This window comes from Acartia tonsa, chromosome 11, assembly GCF_053477335.1.
Source record: "Acartia tonsa isolate MP-2025a chromosome 11, ASM5347733v1, whole genome shotgun sequence".
In the NCBI taxonomy this organism is placed as follows: domain Eukaryota; kingdom Metazoa; phylum Arthropoda; class Copepoda; order Calanoida; family Acartiidae; genus Acartia; species Acartia tonsa.
The window spans coordinates 34,730,802-34,747,179 of record NC_137270.1 but is presented as its reverse complement, the minus strand read 5'-3'; the positions used below and the strand labels follow the sequence as shown (position 1 = coordinate 34,747,179).

The 16,378-nt window shown below is 32.6% G+C and overlaps 3 protein-coding genes across 6 annotated transcripts in view; 2 read left to right on the top strand and 1 right to left on the bottom strand.

Annotated features, from left to right (window-relative positions):
- Ubc7 (ubiquitin conjugating enzyme 7) overlaps window positions 1-16,378 on the bottom strand; it is a 461,088-nt gene that overhangs the window by 26,653 nt on the left and 418,057 nt on the right. The gene's annotated exons all lie outside the window — the stretch shown is intronic.
- LOC145332865 (uncharacterized) lies at window positions 237-4,051 on the top strand. 2 transcript variants are annotated; one of them, XR_013884360.1, is made up of 7 exons: window positions 237-362; window positions 978-1,039; window positions 1,455-1,534; window positions 1,939-2,003; window positions 2,302-2,347; window positions 2,686-3,106; window positions 3,923-4,051. XR_013884360.1 is itself a non-coding variant. In XM_080177955.1 (6 exons), the coding sequence occupies exons 1-6, from the start codon at window positions 338-340 to the stop codon at window positions 2,717-2,719; spliced, it is 312 nt and encodes a 103-aa protein (XP_080034081.1). In that variant the 5' UTR covers window positions 237-337; the 3' UTR covers window positions 2,720-4,051. The 2 variants fall into 2 exon arrangements, 1 of the variants encoding a protein (XP_080034081.1); XM_080177955.1 differs by having other exon boundaries at window positions 2,686-4,051.
- Window positions 4,024-16,378, top strand: part of LOC145332863 (putative acyl-CoA dehydrogenase 6) — a 16,600-nt gene continuing 4,245 nt past the window's right edge. For both annotated transcript variants that reach the window (XM_080177951.1, XM_080177952.1), the window contains exons 1-14: window positions 4,024-4,096; window positions 4,557-4,617; window positions 4,979-5,083; window positions 10,158-10,266; window positions 10,482-10,554; window positions 11,089-11,180; window positions 11,920-12,014; window positions 12,357-12,399; window positions 12,826-12,889; window positions 13,406-13,497; window positions 14,592-14,626; window positions 15,154-15,201; window positions 15,755-15,793; window positions 15,955-16,076. In XM_080177951.1, coding sequence (XP_080034077.1) covers window positions 4,026-4,096; window positions 4,557-4,617; window positions 4,979-5,083; window positions 10,158-10,266; window positions 10,482-10,554; window positions 11,089-11,180; window positions 11,920-12,014; window positions 12,357-12,399; window positions 12,826-12,889; window positions 13,406-13,497; window positions 14,592-14,626; window positions 15,154-15,201; window positions 15,755-15,793; window positions 15,955-16,076 — 1,049 coding nt within the window. In that variant the 5' untranslated portion in view covers window positions 4,024-4,025. The remainder of the gene's footprint in view (window positions 4,097-4,556; window positions 4,618-4,978; window positions 5,084-10,157; window positions 10,267-10,481; window positions 10,555-11,088; window positions 11,181-11,919; window positions 12,015-12,356; window positions 12,400-12,825; window positions 12,890-13,405; window positions 13,498-14,591; window positions 14,627-15,153; window positions 15,202-15,754; window positions 15,794-15,954; window positions 16,077-16,378) is intronic.

The window sequence follows — 16,378 nt, the reverse complement described above, 5'->3', positions numbered from 1 at the left end:
TATTTAAGTAAGCTAAAAATAATCTTAATGTTATAAAATGTATTTTGTAACGCAACAAAGTCAAGATCACTTTTTTTTATCTTAATAAAATGGTTTTGATATTTGGAAAGGGAAGATTGATACTAATCAGCGGCATCCGAACAGTATTTTTGTTATTGATTGATTAATATAAATAAAACTTTTGTAACATCGGAATTTTTTATCATAATTTCATTCTTTTCATTGAATATAAACCTATTTGATTATGTAGTACCTAAACAACATAATTCTTTTAAAAAATGCAATAAAATTCTTGAATTTATGATGATTTCAGGGTAAAATATTGTAAATTATTAAAATGGCAGATTTAAAAGCACCTCAGGGTAAGTTTGTGATTTTCGATGTATTGTACACGTATGTATTGGCACCGCCCCTAACTTCTAAAGACTTGCAGAGAATTGGTGGTTGATCCACAGTCAATATTTTTGTGAACAAACATTATCTTTAATTTGTAATTTTTATCATTCAATTGTTATTTTAATGTTTTCATTTCGAAAATGAAGTCCCATGCACTATATAGGACACCTTGCTTCCCGCCCCCCGAATGAATAGCTCTAAATCTTTACTGTACCATTAAGAATACTACCCTCGAATAGCACAAACTAAAATAATCAAATCGAGATCTTAATAAAAATGCTTTATTCTTTTTTTTGAATTTATACATTTATGCATTGTTTAAATTGAATATCTTATTGTAAGAATCTTCGTGCTAGATAGAGTTCTATTTCTAATATGTACAAAAATGATTTTCAAACATGATCAGGTTTAAATCTAATATCATTATATTCCGAACGAAACACATTTATATTAACTGAAATATATCAAGTTTTACTTGTAAATCCCTCATGCATTGGTTTACATTGTTGCAAATATTAGGTACTTCCCTGGTCACAATCAAACTTTTATTCTTAATTTTAACTCACTTTGTATCTTTATAGACAATAGGCTCGGAGACGATGCTGCTTATGTGGATGGCGGTGCTGAACCTAAAAACGTTCAGGTAATAATTGTTTTTGGTGGTGTGTTGGTCAATTTCTTATCAGGATTCGTTGTCTGGTAGGTAAACTTTATAAACATAAAAAATCAAACATGATTTGAAGGTTTCCCTCAATTCGCATACCTAGTGACCCCTACAAATAATTTTATTAAAAAAACGTCATTAGGTGCTTATTTTATGTTAGGTCAGGCTAAATAATAATTTTAAGAGCCTCTCTTGGTTCAGTAACCAGCAGGGATAGCCCCCCCCCCCCTATTTTGAATTTTCGTTCTTATGTCAAATAAACTTCATATGACTTTTTTAATACTGTTGAAAAGTGTCTTTATTTTAGTGTATATCTACATAATTTTTTTTTGAAATGATGTGTATTTTTCGTGGAAAGTTATTGATTTTTTCATTTAAATGATCAAATGTTAAGGAATTGACTGGATATATTCAAACTATGCTTCAACAAATGCAAGAGAGATTTCAAAACATGTCTGATCAAATTATTGCAAGGTATTGTATTATATTAGCATAGTGATTAAAAGATTAATTCTTCAATATATTACAATCTCTATAAAATTTTGATAGTCACTCTTCGCCACTCAAAATGCTTTTTTACTCTTCCTCCTTGTGTATATTTATATTTTTCATTGTGTCGGCCACATTGAGAAAAATCTTAACTTTTTTATATTTGCATAAAAAAAGCCTTTAACCTAGCCGATTTTAAAGCATTCATATTTACATATTAATTCTCAAAGTTAATTCATTATTACTTTTTTAGACTTTATAATTCATTTAATGTGTTTTGCTTGTTACCTAGATGTTTAAAAAATTGATAACTATAAATTAAAATTACACAATTAGAAAAAATACCAATTATAAATAATATACCAAAGATAAAATTAATTTGTTATAAGGATTGATGACATGGGTGCACGGATAGATGATTTAGAACACAATATCAATGATCTCATGGCCCAGGAAATTCAGCCAATCATTTAAATTACTTGTAGAGTACTTACAACTTATATGGTTATATATCTCTGTCCATTTCTATTTATGTTCCCAACTTTGTTGTCGCAGTTACTCTACAACTTGTTTATGTTGATACTTCCCTCCATAGCAGAGATGCCTACTCGGTTCCTATAATTCATGCTTGTTTGGTTTCTATTTTATTTACCTACCTACTTTTTTATTCTTAAACAATTTTTACTTTTTGCTGCATTGCTTCTTGTTGACAAATTTTTTTCTGATCTTGGTTGACTTGTATTATTAACAGGCTGGTACTACTGGCAGTGCAGGGCCTCCAGCTCTTACCATGCAGGAATAAACATAAGAAAATAACGAATTGTTTAGTAGCGATAATTTTTATTTAATCTGAATAACTAGATAATTGATGTGTGTGTTTGTATGTGTGTGTAGCCATCCAGAAACCAAACTTCCAATGGACACAAACTGATTTTTAACCAAATGGTTGATCTTTTCTTTGTTGGCACTGAAGGGGGAGGGGAGGCGGGTTGTATTTAGGATTTTACTTTTAAAAGCATACTAAAATATAAATGTTTAATATTGTACTTTTAGACTTGAATTAAAAAGATAGATTTGAAAATATTGAAGTACGTGCACACCAAAATCTCTATTTTCTTATGTTTGTTGATTTAGGACAAAGATCAGAAGTATGCTGGAAACAAAGACTGAATAATGAGTGTTCAAAAAATGTATTCATTTCCTTTTATTACCTTTTTGTAATATATAATTTCTTCTACCAAATGGGCAAAAAAATCACAATGTTAAAATGTTGGAAAAGCAATTACAAAATGTCCAAAATTAGGCACTTCACGTCAGTAAAACAATATGAATATTAAATAGATAATTGTAAATCATCATAATAGTATACATTTTTTTTACCTACTTTGATGGGCGGTTGGACATACCCTTTTTAAGAGAAGCTGCGCTTTTAAAACTGATAAAACTCATTCAATGCTTAAAAATGCCTACTTAGGTACCTACCTATTTGTGGAGAATTATATCTTAGCCATTATTTATTGTATTATTTTAATCGATTTCTTTATCCTTAAGTATTAGGTAATGTTTATACTCAAATGTTGATTTTTTTTAAGCTGCATTTTTTCATTATATTTTTTAAAATTTGGGGAAATTTTTTGAAATCTCCCTAGTTTTTTCATGATCTTACTAACAATCAAATAATAATCAAAAATGCACAAAGATATCATTTTCATGCACATAGCCGTAGATTCGAACCTGCCACCACATTTTAAATACAGCATGCATTACAATAAGACTAAAATTGCTAGTTAAACTCTTAATAGAAAACAGTACACATTCTGACATTGTGACGTAATTAAAATTCTTGCGTAAACTTAAAGAGATGCTAAAGTATACAAAATTCAAATCAGCTGATAAGAGATAACGCAACGCTAAAATGTGTTCAAGTTTGAAATCTTTTCATTTCATTTATCTAATTTCATTGTTTAGTAAATTTTAAAGTGGATTAAGGATCGATTCCCATTACTATTACATTATTTTACCAAAGAACAAAAAATGCTTAGTTAGATTATTTTTTTAAAAATTATTTAGACTACAAAAATTATTTTTGCTTGTCACCCATTCCGACCTCCCCCCCCCTCCCCCCAGTGTTTAGTGCATGTGATTTGATTTTATGCTTAAACAATGTAATATTGATTATTAAGTTGAATGTTTTGTAAAAGTTACCTTTTAAAAAATGATTTTTTACTTGTATGGATATAAATATGTTGGTTGCTTCGGTAAAGTTACTTAAAAGAAACTTTTGCGCTAAAAATCTACTCTTTGGCATTTTAAAGAAAACCAAAAGTCAGAACTGTGTTGAAAAAAATCAACAATTTGAAATAAAACTTTAAGTTTGCATTTAAAAACAATCTTTACTTCAAACTTTCTTCCAAAAATATCATTAGAATTATAAATTATCTTGCATAAAGCAGCCACCGATGTCTTAAAACTCCAAATGTTAATGTTTACCAATATTTCAGAGGTTAAAATGTTGCAAAGATGTACTTCTAAACTATTGGCATTTAGGTAATTAAGAGTATTGCAAAGCTACCTTAGAATTCTCATGTGTTTGGTGCATCTGGTCGTAACAATTATTAATGGGGGTTGTGAATGTGTTTCTTATTAAACAAACCTTTATTGAACCCTACTAAAAAATTGTTTTTGGCATTGCAATTACTTTTATCAAATTATGAAAAAAGACACAATGGCGGAAAGAGCCGCTATCACCTAAAATCTCAATTTCCAACTACACTGATTTTTTTGTTGTTTTCGTTTTAATTTCTCGCCTAATCAGAGCATGTAGAATTATTTGAGACAAAATTGTTTAATTCAAGTATGTCAATACTCTATTAGTGTCAATTACAAATATAAGAGAAGTTATAAAGAAACATGATTCCTATTTGTAGATGGAAAAAAAAAATCTTATTTCGCTGAGAACAACGAAGACTTGGCCGCCAAACAATGCTTTAAATTGTTATTATTTTAGAGGCGGAATTCAACTTCAAAGATACCAACATCAAAATGCACTTGCTGAGGCTTATTATGAGGTATTTTTCTAATATTTCCCAAGTTTAGAACAGTTTTAAAAATGAAGCTTTTCTATAATTGGGGTCGGTCCGTCCGTCCATCCGAAACAGTTGGCTCTTTCAATTAAACAGGTTAGGATTGTCCTATCGATTTAAAACGTTGCTATATGATTCCTATAACAATTCGGTATGATTTAGGAAGCGTATCAACTCTTTTATCGTTACCTGAAAGTCCTACGTCCATTTAAATTCAGCTCTGACACTCTACAAGTTTTAATGTTTGTTTTTCCACCGTTTTAGAGCTTGGCTTTTATGAATGTTGTTTTTGTTTTAAATTTCAATAAACGTAAAAATTATAGATTAGTATTATTTTATTACACAGGAAGAACAGAAGTCCATGCAGAAAACAGTTAGAAAGATTATAGATGAAGATATTAACCCTTATGTAGATGAATGGGAGGCTGGGGGACAATATCCTGCCAAAAAGGTAAGATTTCAGCAATCTAAAGGGATAAGACAATGACCGATAAATTGATGTGCATCCCCCAGGGTTTCGGATCCGGATCCGCAAGGATCCGCATATTTTTGAGTCCAAGGATCAGGATCCGGATCCGCAAAAAAATGCGGATCCGGATCCGGATCCTTAGACTCCAAAAAATGCGGAAAAAATGGAAAAATCTACCTAAATTTATATAAAATCTCAGACATTCTCTTGATGAGAGCCAATCTTTAAGGTTTAGGTTCAGACTTGAAAATTAAAAGTATTTTTGACTTCGAATTAAAGAATAAAATTTTTTTGAAAAATTTGGTGATTTTATTTTTATTGTCAAAGATCCGGATCCGCACTGACCAAATTTTGAGGATCCGGATCCGCATAAAATCAATGCGGATCCGAAACCCTGACATCCCCAATAGTTATACACAAAATTACCCCATCTTTAGCTGATAATCTGAAAATCTACAACAGCAGTGTTAAGAAACAGTAATTTACAACTATGGAACAGTAGTTATTATTGATTAAAAGCTGTGAATAGTTGTTGAATTTAATATAATACATTACATTGATTTTCAATAAAAAAAATTGCAACACTTACTGAACAAGTTAAACAATCAACACAATTTATATTTTTGTTAATAAGTTTACATTTGCCTCTGAATAAATAAAAGGTTTTTAAATTATATTTTAAATTATATGCATTATATAGGTATAAAAGCATTCTTTTATACCTATTGTTCGTTTTTCAAACATTCATTTGGACAAGTATGATGATATAAGTAAGAAATGTTCCAATTAAAGCAACTAGAATGCTTTTATCCACATCAAAAAATCCTTCAGCAGTGAGGGGACCTTCTTCCTTAAACTTGTTGATGAGTGAGAGAATTGTTCTGTCAGTAACGCTTGTATTCTGCTTATCCTCATATAGAGTCCTAAATATTATATTCAAGTTTTAAAGCACAGCGTTTTTTTGTAGCAAAGCTTATCTTTACGTCATCTTTATATCCATCTCCAATGATTATAAACAAGATTACCCCTTATGTTGATAAAAATTATTGGCTAAAAAAGATTAGACTCTACTAGTTTGGAGTTTCAAAATTCAATGAAGTACTAAGCACTCAAAGTTGTTAAACCAATGAAAAATATAACATGTTTAAAACTTGAAGGTGCTCTAATAAGGTGGATCTGTAGCAATAACATCTTATTGGGTTTTCTTTCCCCATTTAGTTTTTGTGTTTGATTTTACCCAGGGAGGAGGGGACAATGGTCTTTAAATTACTCTGGTACCCAAAGTTTTACAAACACGTCTCATTCTTTTAGTCTAAAACTGAATTTTAATTGGTCGGTTCCAAAATAGCACTGTAGCAATTTTTCTAATTTACAAAATGGGTAACTTAGTTGATCATGATTAAGGGTATATATCAACTCTTATTGTCTTATCCTTTAAGATCTCAATTTTTTTCCCTATCTCTTAATCAGCACAGCTGTACATGTCATTCTCATATCCCTTTTTTTCATTAATAACAATCATGGTCTCAAAATATTAAAAAAATACAATATATGAAACATTCATAACCTTACCAGAGATGATCTATCACGTTTCCTCTTATTTGATCTGCTTTATCAGCAACCATAGCAATGTACACTATTATAGAAGAAGTCATGGCACACCAATTTAAATATTGCAGAAAGTACATTAAAGTTTCTAAAGTGTAGAGCAATTCAGTTGGTTGAATAATAAAATTTTCTATATATCAAAATAAAAGGATGGTTTTCTGTCCATATGTATGTCTGCTAAGATCATGTAAACAACTAGAATCTACAATTTTGAATAATTTTGATCATTATTACAAGACAGGTTTTGAGGCTTTATGGAGGGATTATATTACCCCTAGTAAAGCCCCCCCCCCTCTTTTTCACTCCCAAGAATTAAAAAAAAGGAATGTGTTGATGGGGGTACAACTGGCCCTTTTTCTTGGTAAGAAATAGACATATACTAAGCAGTTGTTTATTAACACAAGAAGTGTGTGTTGTGATTATTTGAATTACAATTTTAAAACAAAAGATTGTTCAGTTCTGCTCTAATTTGAAAAATATAATCATCAATACAATACCCCAAAAATTGCTCTATGCCTTTGTTGTATATGCTAATGAGATAATATATTGAAAGAACTGATGAAACTGTCTGATAATTTATCATCAATGATATCAAGTTAATAAATAAGAAGAAAGAAATCGACTGTTCACTATTGTTTCTTTACAGATCTATATTGTACCCAATTGGGGCAACTGCTATGCCAAATTTTAATGTTCTACTACAGTTTTCAAGAACTAAGCAGTAATGACGCCCCTCTTGGTGAAAGTGACAGAATTCCCTTGCCCTCTCATGATTCTAGACTTTTGAATGATTAAAGTATTATTTAGTTAATGTTTGATATGCGAGTTGTCTAGGTAATAAAAAATTTAAATATGATTTTCATTTATGTTCCTGAGTTGTAATAATTAAGAAGAATCCAAAGCTTGTGGAATCTTTCAGCTTTCTATAATTGAACAATTCAAGTTTAAGGTGTTCCAAGTGATCATCTACCTGACTTTGCTTCAATTCACATGTCATGAGAACTTGCCTTTCCATGTTTGATACAATACATCCAATAAACAGCAAGTATGAAACAACCATAAACAATGAAATTCCAAAATTAAGAGACATACCTAAAGGCATTAAAGCCATAATTGTGAAAGATTTAACTTGAGAAGCAGCAAATCCAATCACAACACTAATAGCAGAGACAGAGTTGAACAATAAGATAATTTTATAACTTGGTAAAGGGACGTTTTTATCTTTCATTATATGTGGAAATTTATTTTGAAGTCTATAATTTAGAAATAAACAAGCAACTCCTACACTGATAATAGCAGTATCTCCATACATGTTCAGAAGTAGTTGTGTACAAGTTTCGAAAGAAGTGATATAATAGTACCCACATATTAGGCCAATTGAAAATGCCAAGTAGAGAGCAGAAAATAAAATATGTACAGCTTTTCTGCACACAGTTTTGGGCTGGGGGATAAATCCTATTATAGAAAATAGCTTCAAAATTCTAAAGCTTATTGTCTTAGAATCAGTTTTCATATTCAGGTTCATTTTCATGTTGCTTTGCAAACTCTAAACTATTAACTGTAATAGTTTGTTTTACATTACAAATTCAATATTTCTATGGTTAAGCAGAGGTGAATATTTCTTTGTTTCTTTTAGGTAATTGTTTTAGATTTGACACATTATTATTTAAACATTGTTAATTCAGAATTCTTACTTTTTTCATGATATTAAAAGTTGTTAACGAAATTATATCCTTCCTTTTGACAGTCCATAGAATTTATGTCTGCTTCATGCCTAAGCAGGGATCTAAAGGAATAAGACAATCGCAGATGAAGAGGGAGGGGGGGGGGGAGTAATGCGCCCTTCTCGTAATCAATGATTAAGAGTCACTTAGAATCCGAATTTCGTTGCGAAACTTGGCATGAGTAATCCTTGATAGGTCTATTTTCCCTAAATTGAACAAAAAAATGTAAAAGTAATGGCTCTCGGCTCAGCATTTTAGCTATTTTTTGGCTTTTTTCAGGGCAAATCCGTCATGAAACCTATCTCCACATAATACTCTTTGCCGCTCCAAAACGTTTTGGTGGTTGCTGGTCCTAGAAATTTTAAAAAATAGTTTTTGGTATCATTTCACATGATTTAAAGCAAAAATATGTTTCAAAAAGTTGATTCCTACATAATTTATGACAGATTTGCCCTAAAAATAGCAAAAAAAGGGCTAAACGGCTGAGCTGTTAGCCGTTACTTTTTCAAATTTTTGTTAAAATTAGGGAAAATAGACATACCAAGGATTACTCATGCCAAGTTTCGTAACGAAATTCGGATTCTAAGTGCCACATTTAATCATTGATTACAAGATGGTTGCATTAACCCCCCCCCCCCCTTTAATGTACATCCCCAATGTTCATACACTAAATTACCCCGTCTGTAGATTACAATTTATGGTTGAAATGTTTGGACGATTACCCTAAAAATAACTTTAAAACATTAAAAACAGTTTTGATATAAAAAATTATTTAAAAATTTCATTTTATGAGTAACTGTAAGTGTCAGAAATTCTCCACCCTTTATTTTAATCCTTTTATATAAAGTAGTAAGTATTTTTGTCTGTAGCGAAAGATATCACTAGCCGCTGAACCGACAGGTTTCTCCTTTACAATGAAGCTTCTTATAGGTCTAGGGAAGGTAGTAAGCTATTTGTGGGGAGGGTATATATTATTCACCCTCCCAATAAAAGATTAACCCCACCCTCAAAAAATATTTTCCTTTTGCCATTGTAAACCTAAATTGAAAATGGGGGGGGGGATTGCGGGGGCGACTTTTCTCCTCCCACCTTAAGTTCCCCTAGAGGCTTCTAGGGGGCGTAATTTCTTGTAGATTATATTTTACCCTGGCATAAAATAAATTTAAAGCATTGGTTTGTTTGTTTAAGGAACTTTGTCTATTGAACATAAAATGTATTCACAGTGGTGTTTACTAAAGATAATTATTTTTGTTGAATAATTGGAAGCATTTGCTAAGGTGTTAAACAAACATTGTAAAATTCATACTTTACCAAAAGAAGAAACTTATATAAGAATTAGTTTTTATGAAATTTAAAATATAAAACTTTTACTTATTAGTAGCAAAGCTACTCTATGATTTTAAATTTCCGTTTGTCCGTATGAAACGTTTTTGGAAAAACATGATTTTCTCTGCTCTTTTTTAAGATGGATGACTGAAATTTTTAGGGATTAAATAAGTTCACATTGTACATACTTACATCAAGTTTTATTGAGATTTGCTTATTGGTTGGGGTGCTAGATCGATTCGATGTAGTAGAGTGTACGAATAACTGTGAAGAAACAGCTATGGAATCTCAGCTCGTCGAATTTTACCTTTTCTCGCCAAATTAGACAATTTTGAATCATTGGAGGCAAACTTTTTTATTGAAACATTTGCTTTATATTTTCACTTGATTATATTTAGATTATGAAGAAGTTGGGAGATGCTGGCCTCCTCGGAGTCAACAAACCAGTTGAATATGGAGGCATGGGGCTGGATTTCAAGTTCAGTGTTGCTCTCAATGAAGAATTGGGTAGGTTTTATTACCATACGATGAAACCCGCATCCGCTTGTCGCCGCCGGGAAGGTAATAGGTTAGAATATCGGCTCAACACCACTTCATAATTGAAGCTTTTATGATGCTTGGAACTGTGGTGGAACCGACGCAGCCCCTGGAACTTAGGAATTCCCCCCCCCCCCTCTCTTGTCACATTTTATTCTTTGACCAGCTAACATTTGATACTTTAGGTAAAGTAAATTGTGGTGGAATTCCCATGTCAATCGCTGTACAAACAGACATGGCTACGCCTGCCCTTGCCAGGTAAACATTTTTGGTGCTTTCCCTCGCAGTACCTGTTGAACACTGAACTTTCCCTCCCCTAGTGGTAAGCCCTAACCTTCCGTGGCTACCCTGTGCCCAATATAACCTAACCTAACCTCAAGTAATATTCAATCAAACGAAAATCCCCCCTCCTTTTTTATATATAATACAAAGTAGCTTGATGTCTGTCTGTCCGTCCTTTAAGATCTCGGTAACCACTGAACCGATTGAATTCTACTCTTCAGGGAATATACCTACTGGTCCTGTGGTGGTTTAAGGAAGGCTATTTTCTTTGGGGATGGGAGACCCCCAACCTCCACAAAAAAACAAAAAATCCCCATAGGGATTAGGAGCACTAATTGTACAAAACCATAAACCTCACTTATAGTTATATGGATTAGTAGCGGAGCACTCATAGAACCAAACCATAAACCTCACTTATAATTTTGTATTTTTAATAGAGGGGCTTTGTTTTGAGAGTTTAGAATTATTACACACATTACGCCTATTTTAGTTAATACCTATTGATTTTAGATATGGTTCCGACAAGGTGAAAAGAGAGTTTCTCGCCCCATCAATTGCTGGTGATATGGTTGCCTGCCTGGGTGTCTCAGAACCTGGAGGAGGTAATAGATAATAGTGATTTACACCCAATCACAAATATTTTAAACAAAATTTCTCTGTAGATTAAAATTATTAGTGGACTGATAATAGATATCTATAACGACAGAGAGAAGATGTTTATAAAACTTTAGTGTCTAGTGCTTGCAGTCCGTAGTTTTGATTGATTAGAATTATATTTCAAACATATTGATGTATAAAATCGGTTCAGCCCTAGTGGGGTACCCAGAATCCAATATAACCTAACCTAAAATGTCCTTCAGTAATAAACAAAGAAAGGGGAAAAGTTCCTTATAATAAATGTAAAAGTATAGCTGTATAATCAAGACAACTACCTGCCCTGTTCATCTGCTAGCAATTTGCTTTATGTTCTTTTTTAGGGACTCGGCTGTGTTTATACTTCCGACGCTATTAGCTGGTTAACAAAATCGGTACTCTGTCCCCGGCCCTGTGGGCAGAGTAACATAAAGCTCATGTCACCTTTATTCTTTTACTTTAATTTCCTTATAACAAATATATTTTCCAACATCGCTTTGAAACCTACAAATATCCGGTGGATTAGGAACGGTTCTCAGCCATACTGAAAAATTATGTAAAGCATAGTATTATATCCAGTTTTCTACGAATATAAAAATGTGCAACCATAAGATTAAAACCAGTATTTTAAGCCCATGCCTTCGGCATCTTATATCTTGTACCCGCGGAAAGCTGTTTATAATACGATTCGATAAGCAACTATTTTAGGAAGTGATGTGGCCGCAGCCAGCACCTCTGCTGCTAGACGCGGGGATTATCTTATTATAAATGGACAAAAAATGTGGATTACCAATGCTTTTCAGGCAAGGAAAATATTATTCAATTAATGAAGGAATAGTTATTTATCGCATCGTATTACAAACAGTTTTTAGTGGATATTAAAACAAAAAATTATAAGATTAACACCAGATTTGTCAGACTCGAGGGATCGAATGCCCGGGCTAACAAAACTGTTGTTAATTTGATGATTTTTTAATTTTAATTTTTGTGGGAAATTGTCTTGAAGTACGATATTATACATTATTTTTCAGTATAACCAAGAACCGGTTATAATCGAGCGGATATCAATCGTTTTAAAAGCCATACTGGAAAATTTTAAGTTGCTTAGAAGTATAAAGAATACCTAAATATATTTTTTTTTGTAGGCTGATTGGATTTGTCTGTTAGCCAATACCTCAGACGGCCCAGGTACATAAACATTTTGAATAGCAAATCTAGTCTTTTATCTTACTCAAAATTACCCCCTTCTGCAGAATAATATTAGTGGTTGAAACGTTAGTACACTCAATCCAATAAACCAACCAATTAAAAGTCCCCAAAGTTGTTAAGCCAACGATCAGAAAACTTTATTATACTTTGGGGACTAGTGTAATAAACAGTCCATTGTCCCCATTGTCCATAATATTAAAACCAGTTTTGTTAACCCCGAGATGCCGAACGCACAAGCTAACAATACTGGTTTTAATATTATAATTGTACATTTTTATATTCGTAGAAAACTGGTGATGATGCGATACGATACATGATTTTTCTTTATGGCTTTGAATTGGTTCTAATACAGCGGATATGAATTGGTTTCGAATCCATACTGGAAATAAAATTATGTTTATTTAGCCCATGTGAACAAATCACTGATCTGCGTACCTATGGATACACCTGGAATACATTTAAATAAAAGGCAAGTTACAAATTTGGTTTGACGTCACCTTCTCCTTTATGTAGCATATTTTTTTGTCTATATTCCTGTTACCTATGGGTTTCTAGAACAATTATCTCTTATGTCCGAAAGACTTGGAATTCTGTAAGAAAATGTAGGATTTACTTGGTTTCTATTTGAGGAAAAGTTTTCCTCTGTTTAAAATTTAATATTATAGTTCGAAAATGTTATGAAAAGACAATGAATAAAGGCAAAATAAATCCATAATTTTGTTGATATAATTGATATGTTAAAGTGGATGTAGAATATACGTGGATATTATGACAGGAGAAAAATTCAATTTAAGTTGCAGTATCCCCTCCGTTTTTTTGGTCGGGCCGTTTATTCAGTAGCAGGTGAGGGGAGGGGATAAAGGAGGGGAATGGGGGATATCGTTATTTTAGCCCGCTAAAGCGTTCACTTTATTATATGTAGAACATGAAAATCGGGTGTAAGATCCAGGTAATAATAAATCCATTATGGAAATTTAATATTTAGGATTGACAAGATGGGAATGCGATCATCCGATACAGCTGTTATCTACTTTGATGACGTCAGAGTACCTGCCAGTAATATTATTGGAGAGCCAGGTAACTAATCAGCTGATACAGCTGTTATTTTCTTTGATGACGTCAGAGTACCTGCCAGTAATATTATTGGAGAGCCAGGTAACTAATCAGCTGATACAGCTGTTATTTTTTACTTTGATGACGTCAGAGTACCTGCCAGTAATATTATTGGAGAGCCAGGTAACTAATCAGCTGATACAGCTGTTATTTTTTACTTTGATGACGTCAGAGTACCTGCCAGTAATATTATTGGAGAGCCAGGTAACTAATCAGCTGATACAGCTGTTATTTTCTTTAATGACGTCGGAGTACCTGCCAGTAATATTATTGGAGAGCCAGGTAACTAATCAGCTGATACAGCTGTTATTTTTTACTTTGATGACGTCAGAGTACCTGCCAGTAATATTATTGGAGAGCCAGGTAACTAATCAGTTGATACAGCTGTTATTTTCTTTGATGACGTCAGAGTACCTGTCAGTAATATTATTGGAGAGCCAGGTAACTAATTTCTGATGCAGCTGTTATTTTCTTTGATGACGTCATAGTACCTGCCAGTAATATTATTGGAGAGCCAGGTAACTAATCAGCTGATACAGCTGTTATTTTCGTTGGTGTCGTCAGAGTACCTGCCAGTAATATTGTTAGAGAGCTAGGTAACTTATCAGCTGGAGTTGATACAGCTGTTATTTTCTTTGATGACGTCAGAGTACCTGTCAGTAATATTATTGGAGAGCCAGGTAACTAATTTCTGATGCAGCTGGTATTTCTTTCATTACGTTAGAGAATGTGTCAAATATAAATTGCATGATTGAATAGTCTGTGGCCTATAAAGTCAAAATGTAAAAAGGGGGAGGTAGGTTGTGCTAAAATTCCGTATCCGTAAAGGTATGAGTTTTAAGGCTTAAAAACAGTAGTAGAACGTTAAAATTTATGTTAACTTTAAAAACATTTTTTTTGTCTATAATTCTTTTCAATAAGAAATACACATATTTATATATTTATTACTACTGTTTTTAAGCCTTAAAACTCACACCTTTACAGAATTTTAGCCATACCTACCTCTCCCTTGTTTAAACAGTTTTTATATATGTATTTAGACAATTTCATTTCTTTAGGTCTTGGTTTCACATATCAGATGTTGCAGTTTCAGGTTACACATTTTTATTTAATTAAGAAAATATTGGATCGCTAAAAGATGACAATAACGTATGCTTATTGTTTAATTTATTTTTAAAAATTAAAAGCGAACCTTTTCTATAACTAGAGTCGGTCCACACGCCCGTAACGGATAGATCTTTTCGTTAATTTAGACATGTTAGAATTGTCCTATTTATTTCCTCAAACTTTGCATGATGATTCCTATAACACTTAGGTAAGGATTTAGGAAGCATAGCCCCTTTATAATTGTTACCAGAAAGTCTGTAAGTCTGTAAGTCAGTTTTCAACAAATTTTGTTTAGACTTATATACCTACTTATCATTTATATTAAGCTTATTCATTTCTGACAATCTTTAAGTGTTTATGTTTGTTTGTCCTACCGTTTCAGAGCTTCGCTTTTATCTTATAGTTGTATACAGATAGACAGTTATCATACCTATAGTTTTTATTTATTTCGTTTTAGTGAAGAATTTCTGAAGAGGAATAATCTAAATAATTTTTAAATTAAGATTTATTTAGGAGGAAAGATTAGCTTGTGCGGCTCTTTGTCTATCTCCTCTAGACATGGTTAGTATTTTTATAGGAGAAGTTCAAAAAGGTGGGAATGGGGGGGGGGGGAGGCAAGTGAACCTTTACTTTCGATTTTGGCATTTAAAAAGAAAAAAAATTCTTGGTATTTTTTATGTGCGATTTATCTTGGAATTTTGGAGTTAACCTGCTCCAAAAAAGTTATAAACCTTCCCTGGACCTATAAGATGCTTTGATTCACGAGATCTTAAGCTACAGATAGTCAGACACGCAGATAGGCATCTAGTAACTTTTATATAAGGATATATTAAGAATAGTTAAATGAACACAGGCGCCTCTGCTTAAATAAAAATTAATAGGTATACTTATTTATCGCAAATATTATAGACAGCTTTCCACGGATATTAAATTTATGTATTTTATTTTAACGTTCTTGGAAAATTGTCTGTAATACGATGATATACATGATTTTTTTTTAGCTGAGAACCAGTTTTAATATAACGGATTTTAAACGGTTTTGAAGTCACACTTTAAAGTTTACCTAAAAGAAATATTAGGTTTAAATCTGAAATTTATAATTCTGTTTTTTTAGTGTGTTTCCAGTACAGCTGAATATACTTCACAGAGAATGGTAATTTTTTTGTACTTTCCACAAAGTGCCTGTCAAGCACTGGGAATGGGAGGGGGTGGGGGGGGGGGGGGGTAGGGGTTGAGCGGGGGTAGTTGTGCACAAGAAGGCACTTAGAAGCGAGAATGCCAATTTTTTTTTATTTTGTCTATATCTAAATTCAGGCATTTGGAAAACCTTTGTTGGCCAACCAAGTTATTCAACACAAGTTGGCTGAACTCCAGACAGAAATAGAAATGCTTAGATCAGCTCTCTACAGAGCCACTGATCTTTATGTACAGGGCAGGTCAGAATTATTTCTTTTTATTTTTAGTAAATGTGAGTGTAAGTGAGGTGATTATGGTTAAAAAAAACTTCTAAACCTGGGATATAGGGCTAAAAGATAAGTACGCCCAAGGTTTTTGTGGTGTGGGGAGGGGGGGGGGGGAGATGAATTTAAATCTAACAAAATTCAAAGCTTTTAGGGTACGGGGGGGGGGGGGTGGGGGTGTAATCAGTATGTTACTCGCTGACTCCCTTGTAGTGCTGTACCTGCTTTAAGATAAACTGACAAATCTATAGATTTAAATGTGTAAATTAAGCACACGT